The following is a 24,843-nucleotide window of genomic DNA, read 5'->3' on the forward strand; positions in this document are numbered from 1 at the left end:
CTAGTAGCATCTATGACTAATTCCTTGAACACTTCTCATTTAAAACTGTCTGACACCACTGTAGTCACTTTTATGAAAGCAAAAACTCCTCCCTTTACCTTTGATGATAGTTACATCTTTAAGTAAATCCCATATCAGTACACTTGGATCACTGCTACATAGTGGTTCTTTTATCTGCAGATTTTTAATGCATGAATAATCACTGCTGATAATCAAATCAAGAGTATTACTTCCTCTGGTTGCTTCTCTGACATGCTGCTTTAGAAAACAGTCATTCAATGAATCCGCAAAAGCCTTGCTAGTCTGTGAGTGACTAATCCACAAGTTCCAGTCAATATCTGGAAAGTTAAATCCCCCATTATAAGACATCTGATTTACTGGACTACTATATTTCTTTGTGCAGCTATTTGTTGTACTCATCAGTCATTAGGCTTATGACACACTCCTACTCTCATTTTTGCTTTCTCAGTGCTTATATCATACCAAACTGACTCAACATTGTACTAGTCACCAATGTCAACTGGATGCACTGCCTTATATTTTATGTGCTTCTTAATTAAGAGCATAACCCCTCCGAACTCCTATCCTTTATGTCCTTTCTGTATTACGTTATAGTCTCCATATTCAAATACTTCATCTCTTATATTTGAATACCACATCTGTGAAATCCTGTCTGCATTTGATATCTTGACTAACACTTAAAATTAATCAAATTTATTTACCATACTTCTAGCATTGGTGTACATGCACCAGTTTTTACTCTTAGTTACCCTAACACAGCCCGTGTATTTACTTGTTTCATGGTGACTCCCAGCATTTCTTGAAATCCACAGCACTTTGCTTTCAAGGCTGCTGCTTGTTTCTATAGAAGCAATGCAAGAATCACTTTCATTTCTGCCTGCAGTTATTGTTAATCTGTGTTCCCCCCCCCCGACAAGCTAGCAATTTTCCAACCCACCTAATACTGCCTCGCTAGCATCAGCAAACATTTTTGCTCCCTTTCTATTTAAGTGTATCCCATTCCTGTAAAAGCAGTTTCTCCTGTTAACAAGCAGACCATACTGTGAAAAGTTTTTTCTGATAAGCCTTGCACAATCTCTCCAGGACCAATTGATTCTCTCTTCATATACTCCCTCTTATCGTGTCTGGGTAGAATTTTAGACACATTCAAATTTAACCCCAACTCGAGACTATTTTTCAACGTTGATCTGTACTTGTTAAGTAAGTCCGAAGATATCCTACTCTTAATTTCATTAGTGCCAATGTGTTCAACAATATCATCTTTTGTGCCCTTAAAAGATATCTTCTCTACAACATCATCAACTTTGCCCCTGGTAGACATACCAAAGTCCTATTCAACCTATTCCGTTTGCACAATATATTTCACATTTCTCTGCCAATAGAGTCACCGACAACAGCTAGCTCCTGTGGGACCAATGCATTCTGCCTGGGACAGAATGTGCTGGTCCCACATATAATTTTGCATTCAGATAAAAAATTTTCATTTTTATAATTTTTTAAAAAAATTCAGTCTGTAGACCCATTAACCTCACTACCATAAGACCACATATGCTCAGCAACTTATGAATGAAAGGGTTAATATTAGAAAGAGCAGTAGAAAATAACACAGAAAGAAGAGATATTTTTGGAAAATTTGGAGAGAAAGGTAAACTAACAATAATGATAAAAGGCTACCTACTAGAATTTTACACAAGCCGTGCACTCTTAATTACATTATTCTAGCATAAAGATAGCAAAAAGTTTACATAGAGAAAGCATAACAAAACAAGGAAAGCATACTTGATTATATCATTATAGAAAAAGATCTTGAACAACTATAAGGCACAAAGTGTTATAGAGGATTTTGGAAGAGACATGGAAAACAAGTTTTGAGAGGATAGAAAAATATTTTTTAATTAAAAATCTGAGAACAAGGGCATAAACAATAATTAAGGTAGTAAGTACTTGAAAATAAGTAAATCTGAAATAGAAGGGAAGGATATTTTTAAAGAATGGGGTAAATAGTCTAAATTGCTAAATAATGGAATTGAAGACATCACTGAAGAAGAGGAAAAGATTAAAATTGTGGGACTTTTCAATTTATCTCCATTATCAAAGTAGAAATGTCATGGAAAATATCAAATTATACAGAAACTGAAAGATGGAGGTTTGTTTTAGCATATATGGACCTCAGAGACCTTTTGCTACCTTCCCAATACTTTTCTATTCCTCTGTACCTTCTACCATATCTCCAGTCTGTGATTCCAATCTTTTTGTATTGTTCCTTTGTCTTTCCAGTGTACAATTTTTTTCACATTTCTACACCATTCCTTGCACTACCTTTGTATTTCATCCAGGGCCTGTCCCAGGTTTTCTCTTTCTCCTGGTTTCTAATGAAGGTTCTCTTTGGTATTCAGCTTCTTGGCATGTGGGTTACATAGCTAACCCACTTGAGTCTTTTACTTTTGAGATGGTTTGTTATTGAGATTTTTGGTACACTTCACTTCTCTATTTTTTCTGATTCTGAAGACATCATGTTGAGTACCAAATACTGGTGCAAAAATTTTTTTTTAGTATCTTATTTTCAAAGATTTTAGACATCTTTTCCTCTTCAAGAACTGTTGTCCTGGGTTTCTGAATGGTAATTAAAAAAGGTCTGAACATGGTTGTGTATAATTTAATTTTTGCATTTATAGATGTTAGCTGAATTTTAAGATAGGTAGTTTGATCTGAATCTCTGTTGGAATTTTGTTGTTGTTACCAATATTAGTGCAAGGTATTTGAATCTCTCCAGTTTTGAACCTGTATCTTCCCATTATTTGCTTTGTTGTTTCTTCTACTAATTTTCAAGTATTCCATTTTTTCTCCTTCATAGGTCAGTTCTCTCAGCATTTTCAACTATTTGGTTGAATACTTACAACTACTGAGAGATTCCAATTCCTCTCTTTTTTTTCTGAGAATTAAATCATTTGTATAGCCAAGATATTCCTTGCAGCTTTTTTTTTTTATATATATTATGCCCATTTGCAAAATATTTGCCAAATAACAGGGTATCTACAAACCTCCTTTACAAAACTAAAATATTATTGTGTGAACAGGATACATAATGCAAACCTGAAACCACTTCCAGGTGATAGAGGATACTTCAGGTTTTTATTCACCAACCAGAAAATATGGGACATTGTAGTAGATGGCAGAATAATCACAAAACTGTAATCATTGCAGAATTTAGTAACAAAATTCCATCCTCTTGGTCTTGTCAAATGACAAAACCAAGAGGATGTACAAGTTGTAACTTGTGTGGTTTCATCCTTAGACAGTGTCATAACGTGTTATACACTGTGGCCTTGATATTTTAAGCTCATAATTGGCCTGGGTCTTGCATAAAATTTGCTTGAACCAGTTCCACTGTGCCCTCAATGACTTTTGTTTTTTTGCATAAACAGGCATCCTTTATGAATTTTCCATATTGTTGCAGAACTGTAGGTCTACTTGGTAGTTTCTTTTCAAACAGTGTTTGAAATTTTCACATAATAGTGGTGGCAGACTGCAGCTCTTTGAACCAAAGTATGCAGTGCGCCTTCTCAGTGTGGGTAAATTCTGGCACAATTAGTTTCAAAATTATGCTGATACCTACTTGTGGTGCACACATTTTCTGGTTGGTAAATAAAAACATGAAGATATCCTCTATCACCTGGAAATGATTTCAGGTTTGTATCATGTATCCTATTCACACATGTTTTAGTTTTGTAAAGGTGGTTTGCAGACTTTGTATAACCAACTTTTCAAGTGCAATATCAATGATATCTGTCTTAAACCTGTATGAACTACAAGGGGAGTTAAGGTGATGTCCTGAATGATACCTCTATTTCTAGTGTAAGTCCTGGGTAGGTTTATTATTTTTGGGAAATTCTAATATTCTTTCATTATTTCCCAAAGGCTGTGCTAATATATAAAAAGGGAAATAAAGCTTAATATGGAAATTACAATGGAATTAGTATTAGAAGTGGGAAATGATCCAAGAAAGCAAAGTTATATAGCATCAGCCAAAAAAAAAGAAAAAACAGTTTACATATCACCTGTTCATCTCTTCTAATTTGTCTAATTATTCTTTAAATCAAACTAATCATTTCAGCAACACCAGATGGAAGTTTATTAAATTACAGATGAATTTTGCTTTTTAGCATACCAAGTAGAGTCTAAACATATATTCTGAAGAATTATTGTTGAACGTAGTCTTGAGAATGTCAAGATCAAATATTTGATTTATTACAGCGAATTATAAAAAGGAATGATACTGTGATGCTAAATAGTATGAAAGATCTTCGAGAACCTGTGGATAAAATAGGTATAGTTTCTGTACATTCTGACATGAATATTAGTTACACAAATACAAAATTATGAAAGTTGGCAGAGAGAAAGAAAATTTAAGAGTATAGACTAAACCAAAAATTGGTACAGATTAGTAATATCGTGTAGGTAGGAATGGTCTTTAATGAAAATGAACAATTACGTGTGAAAATAAACATTAGAATAAGTAAAGCAGGAAGTGTTAAATCAGTTAAATTCATTTGAAGCAAAATAAAAATTAGTAAAAAGAAAAAATTAGCTTTAAAAATTTGTGTTTATAACAATTTTTAAGCATCTTTTAACCTACGGTGCTGAGTGCTGGGTAAGAAATAAAAGAATTATCAAACATTTGAATCTTCATAAATAAAAAGTTCAAAGAAAAATAAATGGAACTAACAAATTAAAGCGTTGGCAAGACTATATCACAAATGAAGAAACAGAAAAAACCTTGGAGTAAAAAATATCCAGTCAGAGGTATAAGGGAAGCAAACTTAAGATGAGTATGTAGGATGGAATTAGCTAAACTGATATTCAAAGTAAAATTAATGATAACAGGAGGCCCAGAGGCAGAGCAAGAGAAGGGTGAATTGGTGTGAAACAAGTAGAAGGCAAGAGGCTTACTCTGACTATGGCTGAGGGTAATAATCTGGATAGATCTGCTTGATTATATAATTTGTACTATCATAATAATATATACCCCCAATTGGATATAACTGATTGGATAATAAAAGTCTGTTTACTGTAAATTGAGTCATTTATGAGAAGATGGACAGGCTGAACTTACAAGTGCTCTACACATTTGCAAATGTCTAAAAATTTTACAGCAGTGCAAGCTTACTTCCTTTCTTGTGCTGCTATGCCAAAGCAACACGCAAGCTTCTTTGCTTGTGCTGCTTTTGCACTTGCATCATAAATGTTTGCTTCCATATGTAGGATGGAAATATGTCCATCAATTTACAATTTTAATTAAAAACTTACAGGGCGATATGAGATAGCAAACTAATGCAAATAGCACAGAATTTTTAAGAAGGTACACTAATGGCTAAAAGTTTGGAATCACAGTGTATGACCAGTTTTAATTTTTTTGAAATTAACAATGACAATGTAAGGTTTAATATAAAAAAAACAACACATTACAAAGCATTTTAAGATTTTTTATTAAGCATTTGGAAAAAATTTACAGGAAAAAAATATTGATATGATTAATATTAACAACTATATTGATTTTTAATCAAAATATCCTCCATGAGATTTTTTTTTCTCTGCCTTACACAGATGTGGCATTCTGGTGATTAATTTTATAAGTGTCTTTACTAACATTATTCCAAGCGATCCGCAAGGTTTCTCATAAATTTTGTGAAGATGGACAGAGTTCGCGACTTGGCAGTCTCAATCAGTGGTGTCCAACCTACAGCCTGAGAATAATTTTTATATGGCCTGTGCGGAAAGTGAACTAAAACAGCATTTTAAATTATCAAGCAAAATTTTCTCATTAAATGTTAAGGTTTGGTCAGTAAATGTTATTGTGTATTGTACTTAATAAATGTTTTGAATATTTTCAATTTTAGGTGTATCATTATATTTATTTATTCACCTTAACATTGAAAAGCCGTGATCCTTTTCAGGTTTTAAATTTTCTAAAGTAATCATTTAAAAGCAAAAGTAAGGTACTTTTTAAAAAAAAAGTCATATTTTTATAATTTTTATAAAATCTGAAAAATAAATCACTGACAGATTTGTTGCACATAAAAGTGTTGGGAATTTGCATTTTTTATATACAGCTTGAAAATAAAAAAAATTATGAAAATAGAAACTTCTTTTTACACATAAGATATGGAAAATTAAACACAATTTTTCTCAAATCACTCAGTGCAGCTTGCGAAATAAATCTAACTTTTAATATGGCCTCTGTACAGGAAAAGGCTGGACACCACTGGTTTAGATGATCCCATAAAAAGCTCTATTGGGTTTAAGTCAGGAGTTGGGGTGACCACGCCAAAATTTTCAACAGGAGGGGATCTCCTGTTGTTAAGTTGCTAGAAAGTTCCTGAACATCAGTATTATGATCTTATCTTGTGCTTCCATTGTTACATCTTGATTTTGGTTTGTCCTATAAACTGCCAGTCTCCTTGAATTGTCAAATGGTAGTTTGTATTCCTTTAAATGAAACACCTGGTTTTTTGCCAATACTGCTCATGGAATAACTTTATACAGAGTTATACTAGCATTTCTTTTTTCAACATTCAGTTCCTTATTTCTTGCCATGTTTATCATGAAACACAAAACTTACACCAAACACTCATTCTGAAAGACAAGTGTTCAATAAGTTACAGCTCAATTTATATTATTGCAAAACACTCTAAAATCTTCTACAATACTCCCACTTTCTAGAATCATCTGTAGCATTCTACCACATTCAGGAACCTTCTACAATGTTCTACCATATTCAGAATTCTTGATACCTTTCAGAAATATTCTCCAATATTCTAGAAATTTTTTAAATATTATTTCAGTTTTTTTGATTTTTATACATAAGAGAAAATAGTTTAATAAAAATTGGTAAACAAGTTGGTCCTATTTTGATAAAAACTTTGAAAATTAAGAAATGAACAAAAATAATATACACTCCTGCCTAAAAGTTTGATTCCAAACTTTTAGGAAAAACTTTTAGGCAGGAGTGTATAAACTTTCAGACAAACTTTTGACTTTTCAAGTCAAAAGTTTGTCTGTTTTTTAATATTTACTTTTATTCTGTATAATTATTTTACTTACTTTTAATTTCTTTTTAATTCTCTTTTTATATAATTTTTTTTTTCTGCTAGAACAAGAAGAGAATATAATCATGCCCAACCAGATGTTTTACGAGATGGTTTCCTTTGGTAAAACCTGCATTCTATAAAGTTTTTGTGTGACAAGAAGATCTGACAACATAATAAATTTATTGATTCTGTTAAATTAAATGACAATCTGTTACTTCTTGTGGTCCATTAGAAGGTAACAGTACTTAAAAGTGTTTTATTTAAATCTGTATAATTGGTGTACATGTGGTGTAACAAAAATCTTTTAATGAGAACGTTTTCAAATACTGTCGCACATTAAAACTTGTTCAAAGCTTTTGGGAAGTTGTAAATAAATTATTTTAAACAAATTCTTGAATATGTTATGAAATCTTATATGATAGTACATACTCATTGGCAGCTTAAGAAAATTCAATTTATAATTCTATTAATCTGTACAAGATGCTCCAAATTGTATTATGACATGAATTATGTAATTTGCATGTCTTACTCCTGCTTTTACACAAGAATTCTATCTTGGAGGGTTGGGGGTTCATTAGATGTCTTGCATTCCTGGAGTTCTTAGATATACTCATAATGAAACACTTTTGCTATAAAAAAATTTATAAACAGACTTTAAATGTCTTCAAAGGCAGAAGTTTAAGAGAGTTAAATCAAAACTTTGCAGAGGCCACTTTATGGTTGGTTAGGAGTTTTATGACAACCTGCCCACTGTAGGGCATAGATTCATCTAACACAGAGCTTTTGCAAAATGAGTTGGTGCCCCATCCTACGGGAAAAAATAACTGAAAACTCATCTGAATTAAGTGGCACATAATCAAAATAAAGTTCTAAGACATTTTGCAAAATTTTTAAGTGTTTCTGTTCAACTATGTCTTCAAAGAAATAAGGTAATAAAAATTCACTGCAACTTGCATATGAAACCATAACTCTAGGTTCATTTTGCACAAAACTTCCTTGCACTTAGTGAGGTTGTGAATTAGTATTAGTAACGGCCGCATGGTGCAAGAAAGCCTATGGCTTATGCTGCACCAGCCAAAAAAAAAAAAAATCCAAACAAAACAATAATAAAAACAAAAAAAAATAATAAAAAAAAATAAAAAAATAAATAAATAAAATAAAATAAATAACTAAATAATAATAATTAATAAATAAAAAAAATAAAATAAAAAATAAATAAAAAGGAAATTAAACCTATCATCCTATGTGCTTCCCTTACCCGAAAGTACTATCCAGATGACCTTTGAATTTCCCCAAACTGTCGGCCTCTACCACCCATGAAGGCAACTTATTCCAGTAATTTATAACGCGATGGCTAAAATAAAACTTCCTGCAGTCCAATCTAAACATTTCCCCCCGTAACTTGAATTTATGTCCCCTAGTTCCAGCATCATTTATAATCTTGAAAATTTCATCCTCATTCATTTTACTGATGCCTCTCAGAGCCTTAAACACCTCAATCAAATCTCCTCTAAGGCTAGTTTCCAAACTCTGCAACTCACATATTTGAAGTCTTTCTTCATAAGGACGTCCTTTTGCCGATCTCACCAGGCGAGTTACCCTTCTTTGCACCCTTTCAAGAAGCTCAATGTCTTTCTTTAGGTGCGGTCTCCATACTTGAACACAGTATTCCAAGTGTGGTCTAACATAAGCCTTATATAATGGGATTATCACGTCCCTATCTCTACTTGCAAAAGTTCGATAGATCATCGATAGGACACCATGGGCCTTCCTTGCAACCTGTTTACAATGCTCAGAGAATTTCATGTCTGACCGTATCGTAACACCCAAGTCCCTTTCCTCCAGTACTGGGTTTAGTTGAACTCCACCAAGTGAATAAGTTTTTTTGGGATTACTGTTTCCCAGGTGTAATACCTTACACTTTATTGGATTAAAGCATAGCTGCCATTTTTCTGACCATTCCTGAAGTCTATCTCGGTCTCTCTGAAGAAGCTCAGCTTGACAGTGATCATTAACTACTCTACCAATTTTAACATCATCTGCAAATTTAGACATCACGGCCTCTATCCCTTCATCAATGTTGTTTATGAAAATTAAAAACAACAGTGGTCCTAATACTGATCCTTGGGGAACCCCACTTCTTACATCAACCCAATCTGAGGAATAGCCATTTATCACAACCCTCTGCCTCCTGCCCTGAAGCCATCCTTCTATCCATCTAAGGATTTTCCCAGTGATTCCAACCTGTTCCAGCTTATAAAGCAACCGCTCATGTGGGACTGAGTCAAAAGCTTTGCTGAAATCTAAATAAACAATGTTGAAATTATTCCCTAAATCCAGCTCGTGAGTGACCCTTTCGAAATAGCGAACCAGATTTGTTAAACATGATTTTCCCTTTAATTTACAAAACCATGCTGAGTATCCTTGAGAATTTCAATTCGATCCAAATGATCCTGAATTCCGCCCTTGATCATTGCCTCCATGATTTTCCCTACTACTGAAGTCAGACTGACAGGTCAATAATTTCCAACTTCACTTTTAGAGCCACCCTTATGTATGGGAGATACATTTGCACTTTTCCAATCCAAGGGAATCTCCCCAGAGTCTAGTGATGCTCGCATAATTAGCCCCAATGGGTCAATGCACTCGCTTGCCGCCTCCTTTAAGATTAAATATATGCCATCAACTCCAGGAGCCTTACTGGTCTGTAGGCTCGAAAGTTTTTTCATTAAATAATCTTGCAAAATTTCAATATCATTAATTACATATTTTTTAACTTCGCTCCCACAATTTCCCATTGCCACAAAAGGCTTTTCATTTGTAAATATCGATGCAAAATAACTGTTGAGTTCATCTGCAAGGGCAGCTGGTGTATTTATTACTATCCCCTTTCCCTTACGTAAAGGTCCGATCTGGTTTGTCCTGCTCTTCTTGGCATTTATATATGTGAAGAATTCTTTATCCCCCTCTTTGCTCTGTTTGCTAGTGATTTCTCATAAACTGCCTTTGCCTGTTGAACCTTTTCTGTGGCTCTATTACAGATCACCTTGTAGCTGTTATAGGCTTCAGTACTTTTTATTGCTCTGTAACCTTTCCATGCCACCTTTTTCTGCTCAAGTAATGCGGCAACTTCACTATTCATCCAACTTGGAACCCTTCTCGTGGAGTATTTTTTTTTAATGGTATATACGCATTCAAGGCATCTGTGATTAATGTTTTAAAAGCGTACCACAGTTCAATTGTATTCATTCTCTGCACGATATCTACCCAGTTAATAGAGGCCATGCAGTACCTTAAGGCATCGTAATTTCCTTTTCTGAAATTAAAACCCATTCCTTTGCCTTTTACTTCTGCTACCTCTCTCGTCATCATCCACCGTAGAACTCCGTGATCACTTCCTGCTACTGGTTCCTCTACTGTCAGCCCTGTTATGTCATCTGATTCATGTGTGATGATGAGGTCTAGGATATTCTTTTCTCTAGTACTTTCCCTGACATGTTGATACAAATAACAGTCATCTAGTTGATTTAAAAATTTTGTTCCCCATGTCAAGTTTCCTTCCCATTTACTCCAATCAATTAGAAGCAAATTGAAATCACCCATAATAAGACATTGACGCTTACTTGCCCATTCCATTTGCATGTAGAGGCTTTTGTCATAATCTTCACAATCACCTGGTCTGTAGATTACTCCTACTCGCATTATACCTTTGTTTTCAACTATCTCACACCATACAGAATTAGTACAATGACTATAACTTAAAGAGCAACTGAGGCAAAAAAAAAAAGTTTCAGCAATGAAAATTAACTTTTATCTTTTGGGAGTGTTGAATTCCTTATTCAATTTCTTAGAGTATAAGAGAAAGAAAAATATTCCCAGAAATTAATTATGTTCATATAACACACCATGGAGAAAATCATAATTATATAAATGCAAAAATTATATTTTAATTAAACTACAAGAAAGCCTCGTATAACATGGTAGTTGGGTTCCTATAAAATGTTGTGTTGTGCGAAACCATGTTATACGGGACTAAGAAAAAGTACAAAAAGGGGGGTTACATTCCAAAAGCTAACAAAAATACAATAATCCATAACAAAATGTTAAAACTGACAAAAATACACCATTCTGCATTTTGTATATCTTCTGCTCTCTTTAAAAAAATCATTAATCTGAGTTTGTTTGCTTTTGCTTGCTAGATCTTTGTAATTTCATTATATGGAACTAAGCATTTTTGAAGCTCCATTTTGAACTTTGGTTTGTTCAAAAATTAAAATAATTAAAATTAATTAATAATTAAAACCCTACTTGGGTTTTTTTCAAAGGCTCCTGTCTTCTTCTTCAGCGGTGACCGCTGAAGAAGAAGGCAGGAGCCTTCGAAAGCTATGGTTTTATCGCTTTTAATTTAGTATATTTTAATGTATTTTATTGTTCTTAACCCAGTATATTTTAATGTATATTTTATATGTATATGTCATATATTTTAGTTGTAAAGTTAAATATAATTTATTGTAAATACAGGCAAATATAATTTATTATAAATACATAGTTATCAAGATTCCAGTTTTCATTTTCTTTGTGTTTTATTTCTACATAAGGTTGGTGAAAAACATTTAAAACTACAATATGAATATACCCAACCTCAGAGGCCTGTTTGAAGGATCCATTGTAACGATTTTCTGATGTAATGAGTTTTAAAGGTGGATATAATGCCTTGATCTAATGGCTGAATAAAAGAAGTTGTAATAACCCAGTACAACTGTGGTGGTAGGAACATAGCTTCAACATTTGGATGGCCTTCGTGTGCTATCCAAAACTTCGAAATCTAGATTTTTCCACAAGTTCAACAAACAAGAGTTCAGTAGCACAGAATGTAACACAGAGATTTCCCAACAAAATAAAATACAGAGATTTCTCAATAATTATTTTTTTTTTTTTGACTAGAGTCAACGGTGGGGATTCAAAATGAGTGGAAATGTTGAAAAATTATATCCAACATAATAGTAGGATTTTCCTCCGCACAAAAGCTCAAAAATACTGTTACGCGAGGTTTACCGAAATTCTCTAACCGCATTAGAGTGAAACTGTGTTATATAAGTACTGTGTTGTGCGAGGATTGCAACAATTTATCAATCGTGTTAGAGCGAAACCGTGTTGTAGAAGTACCGTGTTATACGGGGGTTGCCTGTATATCCATTCACAGCTTGATTATAATTAAATTTCAGTGTCTCTGATGAATCTTGTTACCAGTCTTTATTTGGAGCATCAAAATAACTATATGAGGAACTGTAGTAATAATTAATATAGGACTATTGGCCTTAGCAAACTAGTTGTCCTTAGTAATAAAACCAATGTCAACTATCTTGGTTAAATACTTAATGAATGTTATAGAATAAATTATCAGTAATTATTAGACATCGGATTAGTTGCACTAAAATAAAATACGCAACAAAATGCTAATATATGCACTACAATTTTTAGATTACTCATTTCTTACAATTAACTGAACCACAATTTCTTTGTATTATTCTACTTATTAAGGGCTTAGTCATCATCATCATCATCATCAGCCATTTTCAATCCACTGCAGGATGAAGGCCTCTCCAGCAACTTTCCAGTTCCTTCTGTTTTGAGCAGTGGCCATCCATTTACTACCCAAAAACTCATGAATTTCATCTATCCATCTCCGTCTATGTCTTCCAGGTTTTCTTCTAGCTCCTCTTGGGTACCATTCTGTTATTTTCTTAGTCCATCTGTCATCATGTCTTCGAGCTATGTGTCCTGCCCAAGACCATTTTAGTTCTTTAGTTTTGATAAGAATGTCCTTTACTTGAGTTTGCTGCCTAATCCATGTGTTTCTCTTCTTATCTAACAGTCTGATTCCCAATATAATTCGTTCCATTCTTCGCTGTGTAGTTCTCAGCTTCTCTTCCATTCTTTTGGTGAGTGCCCAAGTTTCACTTCCATAAGTCATGGTGGGAAGTATACATTGATTCATTATTTTACGTTTCAGACAAACTGGGATATTGCTCTTCGGTATGTGACTATATTTCCTGAATGCTATCCATCCAAAATTTATTCTTCTCTTGACTTCCAGCCATTTATCATTATTACAGCTAATAACTTGTCCCAGATAAGTATATGACTCCACCTTTTCAATTACTGCTCCTTCAATCATTATTTCCCTTTCCGTGGCATACTTGTTCATCATTACTTTTGTTTTAGCCATATTCATCTTTAGTCCAAAATCCTTACTAACTGCGCATAACTGATTAAGATTTTCCTCTAATTCTCTGGGATCGTGGCTTATGACCACAATGTCATCTGCAAATCGTAAATGGTTTAGGTACTCTCCTTTCCCATTGACTCCTTTCTGCGACCAGTCTAATCTTCTGAAAGCTTCCTCAAGGGCAGTAGTAAACAGCTTCGGAGATATTGTGTCTCCTTGTCGAACTCCTTTCTCAATTTTAAATTTGCTACTGTCTTTGTCTAGTCTAATAAAGGAGGTAGCACTCTCATATATTTTCTTCAAAATCATATTTGGGGTATCTATGCCTTGTCTTTCCAGTGCCCGAAACATTGCCTTATGCTGTATGGAGTCAAATGCCTTTTCATAATCCACAAATGCCAAGCATAATGGTGTTTTATATTCATTTGCTTTCTCCATTAGTTGTGATATTACGTGAAGGTGATCCATAGTTGAGAATCCTGTCCTAAAGCCAGCATGCTCTTTCGGTTGATTCTCATCAAGTATTCTTTCTAATCTGTTAGTAATGACCCTTGTGAACAACTTGTAGATGTGGGATAACAATCTCATTGGTCTATAATTTCCAATTTCTGATTTATCTCCTTTCTTATGCAGCAAAACTATGATTGCATTATTCCACTGCTTAGGCATCACACCTTTTCTAATGTATTTTGTGAAGAGCCTTGCCAGTTTTTGTGTTATGTCTCTTCCTCCCAATTTTAACAACTCTACAGTAACTTCATCTTCCCCCGGGGCTTTCCGATTCTTCATTTTTTTCAATGCATGTTCTACCTCATCAGGAAAAATATCGGGTATGTTGTATGTGTTGCTACTTTGCAATCCATCTTCCCCACTGCTGGTATCATTCGCTCGCTCCTTGTATAATTCTCTATAGTAGTCTTCTGCTATTTGAATTATGCCTTCTCTGCTGTTTATAAGTATACCATCGCTATTCTTCAGTTTCAGTATCATTTGTCTTTCTGTATTACTGCTCATGGCTGCTGATTTAAATCCTTTGTTTTCCCTTAATGCTTGTTCTACTTTTCTTGTGTTAAATCTTCTTATGTCCTCTCTGAGTCTCTTTCTAATGGCTTTGCATAACTCAGTATACTCAATTTTCTCCCTGTCAGTGTTTTTCTTGCTCTTCATTTGTCGTCTTCGGTTCATCATGACAAGTGTTTCTTGACTAATTTTTTCTTCTTTGGATTTCCGTTTCCCTATAGGTTTCTTGGGCTTTATCACTTTCAGAAAGTTGTAATATTCCTCATCGATATCTTGGTCCTGAGCAGTCTGCAGAAGCTCAAACTTGTTCTTGAGTTCCAGTACATACTGCTTTTTCTCCTCCTCTGTTATCTCAAAGACCTTTGTATTATTTACTCGAGTCAGTTTTTTCCTTTCCTTTCCTACATCTATATCAAGTGTACATCTTACCATTCTGTGATCACTTCCAACATTTACCTTATTCAGGACGGTAACATCATTCACAATATATCTTCTGTTAGTGAGGGTGAAGTCAATTTCATTAGTTGTTAATCCATTTGGACCCTTCCATGTCCACTTTCTGTTCACCCTTTTCTTGAAAAAAGTGTTCATTACTGACAGTCCTTGAGATTCTGCAAATTCCACAAGTCTTTCACCTCTTTTATTTCTTTCACTAATTCCAAAATTTCCTATAGTTCCTCTTTCTGCGCTGTTTTGTCTTTTTCCAACCTTAGCATTGAAGTCCCCCATAATAATAGTGTAGTGGGTTTTCTGCTCATCTAGAAGACTCTCAATTTCGGTGTGCATTTCTTCAACCTCTTCATCATCATGGCTCGATGTTGGTGCATAAATCATTATAATCTTTAGCTTGTACCTCTTAGAAATCTTGAGTATTAGTCTTGACACCACTGGTGATGTACTTTTGAATTCCGAAATGTTGTTTTTAAAATCTTTATGGACCAGAAACCCAACTCCACCTTCACTGTTTCCATTGGTGTACAGCAGATTTCCACTTGTTAAACTTATAAGTGATTCATTTCTTCTTGTTTCAGCCAAACCGATGATATTCCAATTCACATTTTCTAATGCCTTTTCCAGCTCTAATATCCTGTGTTCACCGATGAGTGATCGTACATTATAACAGGCCAAGTTCAGTTTCCGTGCATGGCAGCCTGGTCGTACCCAGAGATTCTTAGCACCCTCTGCTTCTACTCTGATCCTCTTGCTGCCGTAAGAGGGAGAGTGAAAGCTGCTGGGGACTGAGGGCCATTTGTATTGTTGTGCTGTCATATGCTGGAGGGTTTGGTCTTTTCCTCTTCACGCTGACCAGGCATCTTGAAGAGAACCACTCTACACGTTCGTTGCCACCTAAGTGACGTAACAGGGCTTACCATCGAGAAGGTGTGCATGAGTGGATTTTAGGGAGGCAGGCCAACCGGACTTCTCCTAAATCTTCTGTAATAAAGAGATATTGGATCCATCAGTGTTTTAGGCTGAGTGTCTGATAACACACAGGATACCTGTTCCCCTCTAAGCCCCGAGGGCTTAGTGTCAGATGTCAACTACAAAATTGCATTTTTGTTTTGAGACAATTTTAGCTTTACTTTATACAAATAACAATGCCTATCATGTCATAGAAATGGATTTCTCTAGTAGTTTACAAGTTAGCTTGGGCTATAAGCACATTTCCGGTAAACCAAGAAAATATCAAATTACTTTTCTTGGTTAATTACAAAAAGTTTACAACAAAATTATTTTGTAGTTAACTTTGTCTGACACTACGTTAACTACAAAACTACTCAATATTAAGGTAATAAAACCATTTATGAAAAGCTTTAACATCTTTTTTTAAAAAGTTTTCCCTTTCAAAACTCACACCTAGAATAATTTTTGTTACAATACAATAATGTTTCTCAAAATGGTCCATTGTAAATTTGTGGTTTATCATCCAAGATCATTTTATATGCAGAGAATGACCTTTCTACTTCTATGGAAATGACTGGGCTGTATTTAAAAATGTGAGCTTATGAAGCCTCTACTTGAAATGGAAGTTCATTTCCTTTCCTATTTATAAATTCATCTATTTTTCTTAAAGTATGAAATCCTGAGTTCTTTTCTAAAACATTATTATATTTTCTTATGTCTTCTCCTACAAGCAGCATCTTTTTATGTTTTATACTGGAGGCATGGTTGAAATTTGCAATTCAACTTTATCCATTTCTCCAACTGCATTGCTCAAAGGAAGTCCCCACATTTCAAATGGGTCTGGATGAATAATAAATGTTTTCTAGCCAAAGAATCAGAAACAACTGCCTTGGCATTACCAATAGCCACTGAATGCATACTATCCAAGGAACATTTTTTTTTTTTTTTTTTTTTATGGAATCAAATTTTTAGCATAAAAAGATGCTGCTTGTAACCATGTTCCCCACCTTGTGAGAACAGGATCATATTTCTCTAAGTTGCTATTCTCAAAGGCACTTTTGATAAAATCTTTTTTATATTTTTATACTATAAAATAAGTTTGTCAATTTCACCAAAATTCTCCTGAATTGCCTCTGCCAACCATGTAAGCCAGGGCTAAGCAAGCAACATGGCTTACATGGTTGGCAGAGCTTAAAACATAAGTTCAGATTTGGGTAGAAAACTACCTTGTAATGCAGAAGTGGCTTTTACTACATACGAAGCAGCATCACTAACAAACATGCAGACTCTTCTGCTAACATCTTTAAAAGATTCACCTCACAAATCCTAATCTCCAGACTAGGCACATACGAGGTGATCTGACTGAAATGTTTAAGGATTTGAATGGATAGATCAAGCTCAGTGCTGATGGGATTCTTCTTCTTGCTCAGACTACACATATGAGGGGAGAGGTATAAAGTCAAATTGAGGAAGGACAGTTACAGAACAGATATGTGGAAGATTGCCTTTAGCCAGTCGGTGGTTGTTTGGTGGAACAAACTTCCATCTTTTTTTTTTTTTTTTTTTTTTGATTTGGTAGTTGTTGGCGCATCGGCTTCTGTGGCCATATTGCACCTCCCAAGGTTTTTGCAGTACTTTGATCCAAGCCCGAGGCGGGAATCGAACCCGCGACCTTTGGGTTGCCGGGTAGGTACTTTACCCACTCGGCTAGCCCGGTCGGCAAACTTCCATCTGTTGTGGAATTAATAGGTTAAATAAGTTCAAGAAAAAACTAGAAAAACTATTTGAGGGAATGGATATTTTTTTTTTTTTGGCTGATGCAGTATAAGCTTGTTTTCTTGCATCATTTGCCACTACTAATGCTAATAACTGCAAAGAATTATTACAAAACCTTGCTATTGTAGAATAATTCACCTTTTCAAGGGCCTTACAAGCAAGTATATATGAATGCAATGGTTCTGCATCTAAAAATATGCAATATAGTGGCCACAAACATCTGTAGTTTCATTGATGGACATCCAAATGTAGTTTTCTCTAATAATCTTGATGAATTTTGCAAATAATGTCATCATAAATAATGTTAAGGTAATTCTTTCTCAAGGTAGATTTGTCTCTGGAATATTTTGATTTATACAATACTTTTTCAAAAATTGCTTCAAGACAATCATTTAACTTATTGAAAGGGATATTACTGCTTACCAGGATGAGACACAAATCCTTTGAAAACTCACTTTTCTTTTCTTTTGAAATACATGGCTTGGTTAAAAGTGATTTGCTCTAGAAATTTTTCCTTTGCTTGGCCATAATATGCAATGCTGTTTTTACATGTTTGGCCAATTTGGAATTTTTTCTTGTATGAATGTTTTTTTAGCAAACAACACAGAACATAATATGCTATCCAGGGTAAAATCTTTTTCTGTGATTGGCAATCCACGATTTCATATGAAGTTTTGTAAAAGATTTAATTTTTGGCATGTTTAATGAAAACATTTCATCTGATGTAGTCAATAGCATGAAAACAAATAGCAAAATAGCATTAAAAGGTTTCTCACGCTGATTTGAGAAATTTCTCACACTCAGTGAAATGAAGATAATTTAATTGTAATACAGTGACTTGTTACATAGTTCCGAGATCAACATTTGAAACTTCAGCTGGTTTCCGTTTTCTAATCACACCAACCCAGCTGGTCGAGATGCTGAGGCTTTTGCAATTACTAATGACCTTGCACAGATTTTCATTTACCTACAAGAATACCAGACAATCCTAATCATACAGCCAACACGCTTGATCTTTTTCTCACAAACAACTCTTCTAAGTACACAGTCGAAGTGAGTAGTCCTTTAGGCACCTGAGATCACAATTTGGTGATTGTCTCTTTTCCAATGGAGCCTTTATCTCATGGCTATTCCCAACCTCATGTTGTTTGGCATTACAAGAATGCAAAATGATATGATGACCTGCATGATTTCTTTTCTTCTCTTCCCTGGTCGGATTACTGTTTCAAAACTTCTGATGTCAATGCTTGCTCAGATCATGTCAGTGAAATTATTCTTGTAGGAATGTAATCCTTTATTCCACACTCCACTTTAAAATCTCTTCCTTTATCTAAACCTTGGTTTAGATAAAGGATGAGATTTTAATGCTGGTGTCCCCCCAAGGTTCAGTTCTTTCTCCCACTCTTTTCCTCTTGTATATTAATGACCTTCTATTGACCGGAAATCCTATCCATAGTTTTTCTGATGAAAGCACATTGCATTCCACTTTCCCGTTTGAGAAACCTCGCCCTGCTCAATCAGCTTCAACTTCGCAAATATGCACTACCAATTCCTTAAATGCTGATCTCCAGGTAATTCTCCAGTGGTGCAAAGACAGCCTAGTTGATTTCAATCCTTCTAAAACTCAGTCCTGTCTATATCTCACAAAAAGTATTCTCTGCTCCTATGCTTATCTTTGGTGACACTCCAATTTCTAGGCAAGATGATATATCCCTTTTGGGGATTACCCTGACTTCTAATCTCTCTTGGCACAAGCAGATTATAAATATTGCTTCCTCTGCTTCTAAAAAACTTGGTTTTCTCTTTCGATCTTTGCGTTAAGTTTTTTCTAAACAGCTGTTCACTCTGTACAAATCACAAATCCATCCTACCATGGAATATTGTTCCCACATCTGGGGTGGTGCCCTCAATACCTCTCTCAGGCTTCTAGATTCCGTTCATAAGAGGGCAGTTAGGTTAATTAATGGCTCATCTCTCCAGTCTCTGTCTTATAGACATTCTGTTTCTTCTGCATGCCTTTTCTACAGATACTTCCATGGGCATTGTTCTTCTGAATTGGCTTCCATAATTCCCGCTCTCACTTTCAAAACAGGCTGAATATGTGCCGCCAACATCCATTTACTGTCCAACTTCAAACTCACAGAACCAACTTTTCATCTTCCTCGTTTATTCATTTAACTGCTGTTTTCTGGAACAACCTTCCTTCATACGTATTTCCTGAAAATTACAATCTACAGAAGTTCAAGTCTAATGTCAACAAATATCTTCTTTCGTCTTCTCAACCTCCAACCCATGCATGGTACTAAGTACTATAGGTTCTAATACCTCTCGCATTTGGGGTTTTCATTAAAAAAAAAAAAAAAAAAAAAAAAAAAAAATTCTTTTTCAATTCAAATTTGTTACCTTATGTCAGCTGACTTGTTACTTTTTGAATTGTCTGCCTTGAAACAAGTTGATTATAACTGAATTATTAGCATTACCTGGTTTAAAAGAGATGCAGGGAGAATCACATGCTATTGTGATTCTCAGTAAATTGTGATTCTCAGAAAAACAACCCTCACAGGGTTGTTTTTAGTTTAATTTGCTGTCTTCTAAACTGAAATGGGCACCTTTATATACTATGTTTAAACTCAAAAATGTGTATCAGATCGCAGAGATATAGTAAATTAAGAAATGGAGAAATATTTCAATAATGCAACTTTCTTGTCTCTATTGAAGAAACAATACCCTTCAAAATCTATTTTGACATCGGTGTCTGGAGCACAGTGAGGCAGCCAGGGCTCAAGGTCAGGAGGTCCTGAGTTTTGATGGTAGAGTTCAAACTAGGGCTTACAATAACGGTATTTTTAATTTATGAAACCCGGATACCGGTATTCCAAAAATAAATGTTTTTCTCAATAAATTTTGATGATAATTAGGTGCAATAAAGTAAGGAAAAAAACAAGTACTGTAATTACTTGAATTCATGTTTTAAATAATCTTTTATTGCAATAATAAAAATTCTGAAAAAAATCATTAAAATACAGTTATTCTAAAAACAAAATAAATACATATTGTTACTGTAAAGTTTAGTTATGTTTAAGCAGCCACACTATCTGTCTGAATAAAGTGAGCTCTTAAGAAACATAAGCAATCGATAGAATCCGAAAGGGCAGAAAAACGCCCTTTCGAATTCTATTCTGGTACTATTGTACTGAGATAATCGTAGACGATCTCAGTCCATATTTTCTAGGCTTTGAACTTTTTTAGCAAAAATAGTTAAAAATATTTCATTAATTTCTGACCCAAGCTCATCTTTTAAAATCTCATTGGAGTCGGGCAATTTCTTATTTTGGAAAGAATTTGCAGAACACTGAGGTTCTGTTCTATGTTGGTCTTCCATTTGCTATTAGAGATAATGATGTCATAATCACATAAAGGCGATTTTATAACCTTTATGTGATTAAATTATAAACAATTATTTTTTTAAAATTAGTACCAAAAAACTGGTATTTTTTGTATCAATACCGGAAAAAAATTACCGGGATCCCGGTATTGTAAGCCCTAGTTCAAACCTACCATCTAAATACTCTTGAATTCATCTAGAAACTAAGCAATGCAGAGAGTACAATCTATTTTCAAGATGAAGGGCAGTGTGTAACTACACTGGTGTGCAAAACTTAAGGACCAACACTATTTCTAAAGGTTACAACCACAAAAGCTTTACTTAAGGTACTCTTTACTGATGAGAGTAGATTCAGTCTCAGCAGCGATTCTGGACATCAGCTAATCTGGCGAGAGGTTGACACATGGTATCACCACGCAAACATCCCTGAAAGGGATTGATATGCCGGTCGAGGTGTTCTTGTCTGTGGAGGTGTTATCTTCGATGGACGTACGCAACTCCAGAACTGGAAGGCGGAACTGTAACCGGTGCACGCTCCTGTACTGAGGTAATCCTTCCCCATGTGTGTCTGTTCCAAGGTGCCATTAGCTCCGAGTTCATATTTATGGATGATAACGGCACATCCCATCGCACTGCAGCTGTTGATATGCTTTTGGAAAGTGAGGACATTGTTCGTATGGAGTGGCCTGCCTGTTCTGCTGATCTAAATCCCATCGAACACATATGGGATGCTCTGGGGACATGTCTAGCTGCAGTCCACACACATCAGAAAATGTTCACCAGCTGAAGATGGCACTTGCAGAGGAATGGATAATGTTACCGCAAGAACTTATGAACAACATTGTTCGAAGTATGGACAGGCAGTGCAAAGCCTGCATCAACATTGTGGCTATATCTCCTACTGAGGGCCACCTCTTTCCTTTGTTCCATCTTTGGCAGTGATGCATCTGTATCATGGCAGCCAGTGCTATGTTGCCATTTTTGAATAAAGTCCCTCTGTACCGTTTTGTTTCTGTTGTTGTGTCGGTGTTGTTTCCTTCATCATTTCTGTACCTCACGAGGTTCCTTTGGTATGCTTTTCCCATATCCAGGCCACTCCTATGAGAAGCTACAGGTGAAAACCTGAATGGTCCTTAAATTTTGCACACCAGTGTATAATGTATAATCAATTGCTAATTTTATGACATTGAACTAACATTGTTTGATTAGTTAAATAAGAATTTTAAAAAGTTATAGTGGATTTTCTTTTGTGGTTTTATCCCTGAAACATTGATCCATTACTAATACTTAGTGGTAGCTTTTGGCAACATGAAATTAACATTACAATGGTCATAATTTCAGCTCTGCTTCTCTGAAGAGTCCTAACAAAAACACTGGTTAATTCACTCATAATGCATGTTAACAAATAACTCTTTCATATGATGTGATAATTTAATGCCCTTACCAAGCACTTTGAATGAACCCCCTTCACTGTTGTCACTGTGCTAAAATGTGAAAGCTTATATGTCCAAAAGAATAAGATAATTTTACTCACACTGAATGCAACACTCTTTTCTTCCTATAATTGAACTAACACTGTTATAATCTAAACTCTGTTATAACACTGTTATAATTAAAATTTTAACCTGATCATAACATTACCTGAATTGCCACTGCTTCTTGCAATTTACCTCACTGGATGCAGAATTTATATGAACCGTATTATTTATCAGAGTGCCATGCCTCACTTCACTTCTCCCATAAACCATAATAGTGCCTTTTGATGCTGTCATTAAGTATAGATACCTTATAATTAACTATAGGTCTTTACCAATGTAATCATCAGGATCTAGTAGATGCTGATTTTAATAATAATCCACTCTATTTTTTCTGTATGATGCTTGCAATGCAACAGATTTAAGTTCTAAAGTTATTTACCATTTGGATTCTGAATGAGTCCAGTGCCTTAGGCTTGTTTTTTTTTTTGTTATATTTATTTATTCTATTACATCTGTATAATCACTTAACACTGTATCTTGATTTGCAAACAGCTTCTTTGTTTCTTCAATTTTTTGTGGAGAACAGTATTCCTGCAAAAATACCATAGCTAAGTTGCTCAACCTACGATCTGAGCTTTTGCTGAACCTCAGCATGCACTCCACAACAGATGGTGCTGTGATTTCTAGAAGATATAAGTGATTACCTAATATTAATACATTTAATACTAAAATTTTATTAATGTTTTTGATAAAACATTTGTACTCTCATATATTGTTTCTCATATAATTTTATTTTCCAATGAAACTCACTTAAAGAAAAAATATACAAAAGTAAAATATGTAATTTTATCTCCCATGCCCATACTACCTTCTAATTATGACTATCACAGGTCAGCAACCAATCACTTACAGGATGCATGTAGTCCACAGAGTGTTTGACCAATAAGCTAAAATGCTGCTTATTTATATATTTTGGTAAATATTAAAAAAAAAAAAAAAAAAGAGAGAAATTAGTAACAAGAAGAAAGGCAATAGGATTTGGTATACTTTAACCAGACTGGTGATTTATTGGAATGAAGAGGGAAGAGTTTGTTTATTCTGAATTTTGAAGGAAGAGATAGAGAATATGAACAAAGCTTTAAGTTGAACAAGAAATGGCAGGCTTAAATTTGTATATAGCTGAAAGTGGCAACAATATAACCTTCAAAGAATTTGTCATGTCACATGATTAGAAGAAATAAATAAAGGTGGCTGGTATATTTTAATTTGGCATAGAAAAACTCTGAGTAATCTTGGAAACATTATAGGAAAATACAGAACATTCTACAAGCCATTATAAGTGGGCAGGACTCTTTAAGAAGTCATTCAGTGTAATTCTCTGTTCAAAAGTTGCTTTACCTATGAGTGATATAAATTGGTTGTATTTGTATTTTCTGAATCATGATATCAAGGAAACAAAAAGTTTGATAACGGTACGATTTTCAAAGAAGTTTGGACCTCTACATACAAATCCTCTTTATCAAAAGTAAAGTAGACCTGTCCTGCCAAAAAATCATCTTTGTCATGTCATTATGAGAGCAAACAAAGGAAAATTTGTCTCATTGGTAAACTTCAAAAATGTAAAATCTGCAATATAAAAACTTCTATGGATCAGCAAAACATCTTCAAGAAATAATGCATTTGAAGAGAATGCATGCTATACACAAGGAATTGGGAATGCATGCAATATATACAACAGCTGAAATAAGTTCCAAAATAGGAAAGCCCTTTTAGTATAAATGAATCTGTGAAACAATGTACAACTAGCCATGAATGAAGAAATATATCCAAATAAGAAAAACTTTTAAAGATAAGAGACTGTCGGCTGGAATTTGTGCAAGATGTACAGAAGATTAGAAGCAACTTATGTGAACCTATGTTGAGAAAATCATTTGACTGCTATGCACTCACAATGGATAAAAGTAATGACATCACAAACAGCATACTTTAACAGTATGCTGTTTGTTGTTGATATTCAACCATGGAGATGATGCTTCCTGGTTTGTGCAGTTTGAAAGGGCAACGACTGTTCCTGCATACACTTGCTTCTTTGGAATTGAGCTTGGGGAAGTTGAAAAGCATAAGTAACACAAGGTGGGAAAAGCACAAATAGTTCAAAAACCAATGTAGTATGACAAGTCAATGAGGAAGTTACACAAGTTTTTCCTAAAACTGGTATTCTGCACACTGAAATACCATTATAATGATGAAATACTATCACTAATGGCATTTCCTGATGAAATCAGGAGGCACTATTCTGCAAAACTGTCGCTGAAGGATGTTATTTCAACACTGAACTTTGTTTGATGCAATGGTTTAACCCAGCATCAGTTCCACTATTTTCTGAAACAGAGACAATGAAACAGAGCATGTTTACACTGTCTATCAATCAGCAGTGAGATT

At 34.5% G+C, this 24,843-nt stretch overlaps 2 protein-coding genes across 2 annotated transcripts in view; one reads left to right on the plus strand and one right to left on the minus strand.

Annotated features, from left to right (window-relative positions):
• Positions 1-7,366, plus strand: part of LOC150091651 (sushi, von Willebrand factor type A, EGF and pentraxin domain-containing protein 1-like) — a 183,168-nt gene extending 175,802 nt beyond the window's left edge. The window contains exon 40 of the mRNA XM_090376268.1: positions 7,173-7,366. Within this exon, the coding sequence (XP_090232394.1) occupies positions 7,173-7,233 (61 nt within the window). The 3' untranslated portion in view covers positions 7,234-7,366. The remainder of the gene's footprint in view (positions 1-7,172) is intronic.
• A 15,533-nt stretch (positions 7,367-22,899) lies between these two features.
• LOC150091652 (armadillo repeat-containing protein 7-like) overlaps positions 22,900-24,843 on the minus strand; it is a 45,208-nt gene continuing 43,264 nt past the window's right edge. Inside the window, exon 5 of the mRNA XM_090369150.1 lies at positions 22,900-23,084. Within this exon, the coding sequence (XP_090225276.1) occupies positions 22,900-23,084 (185 nt within the window). The remainder of the gene's footprint in view (positions 23,085-24,843) is intronic.

The sequence above is a fragment of the Mastigoproctus giganteus genome, chromosome 1, assembly GCF_048544385.1.
Source record: "Mastigoproctus giganteus isolate SK-2022 chromosome 1, ASM4854438v1, whole genome shotgun sequence".
NCBI classification, from domain to species: Eukaryota; Metazoa; Arthropoda; class Arachnida; order Uropygi; family Thelyphonidae; genus Mastigoproctus; species Mastigoproctus giganteus.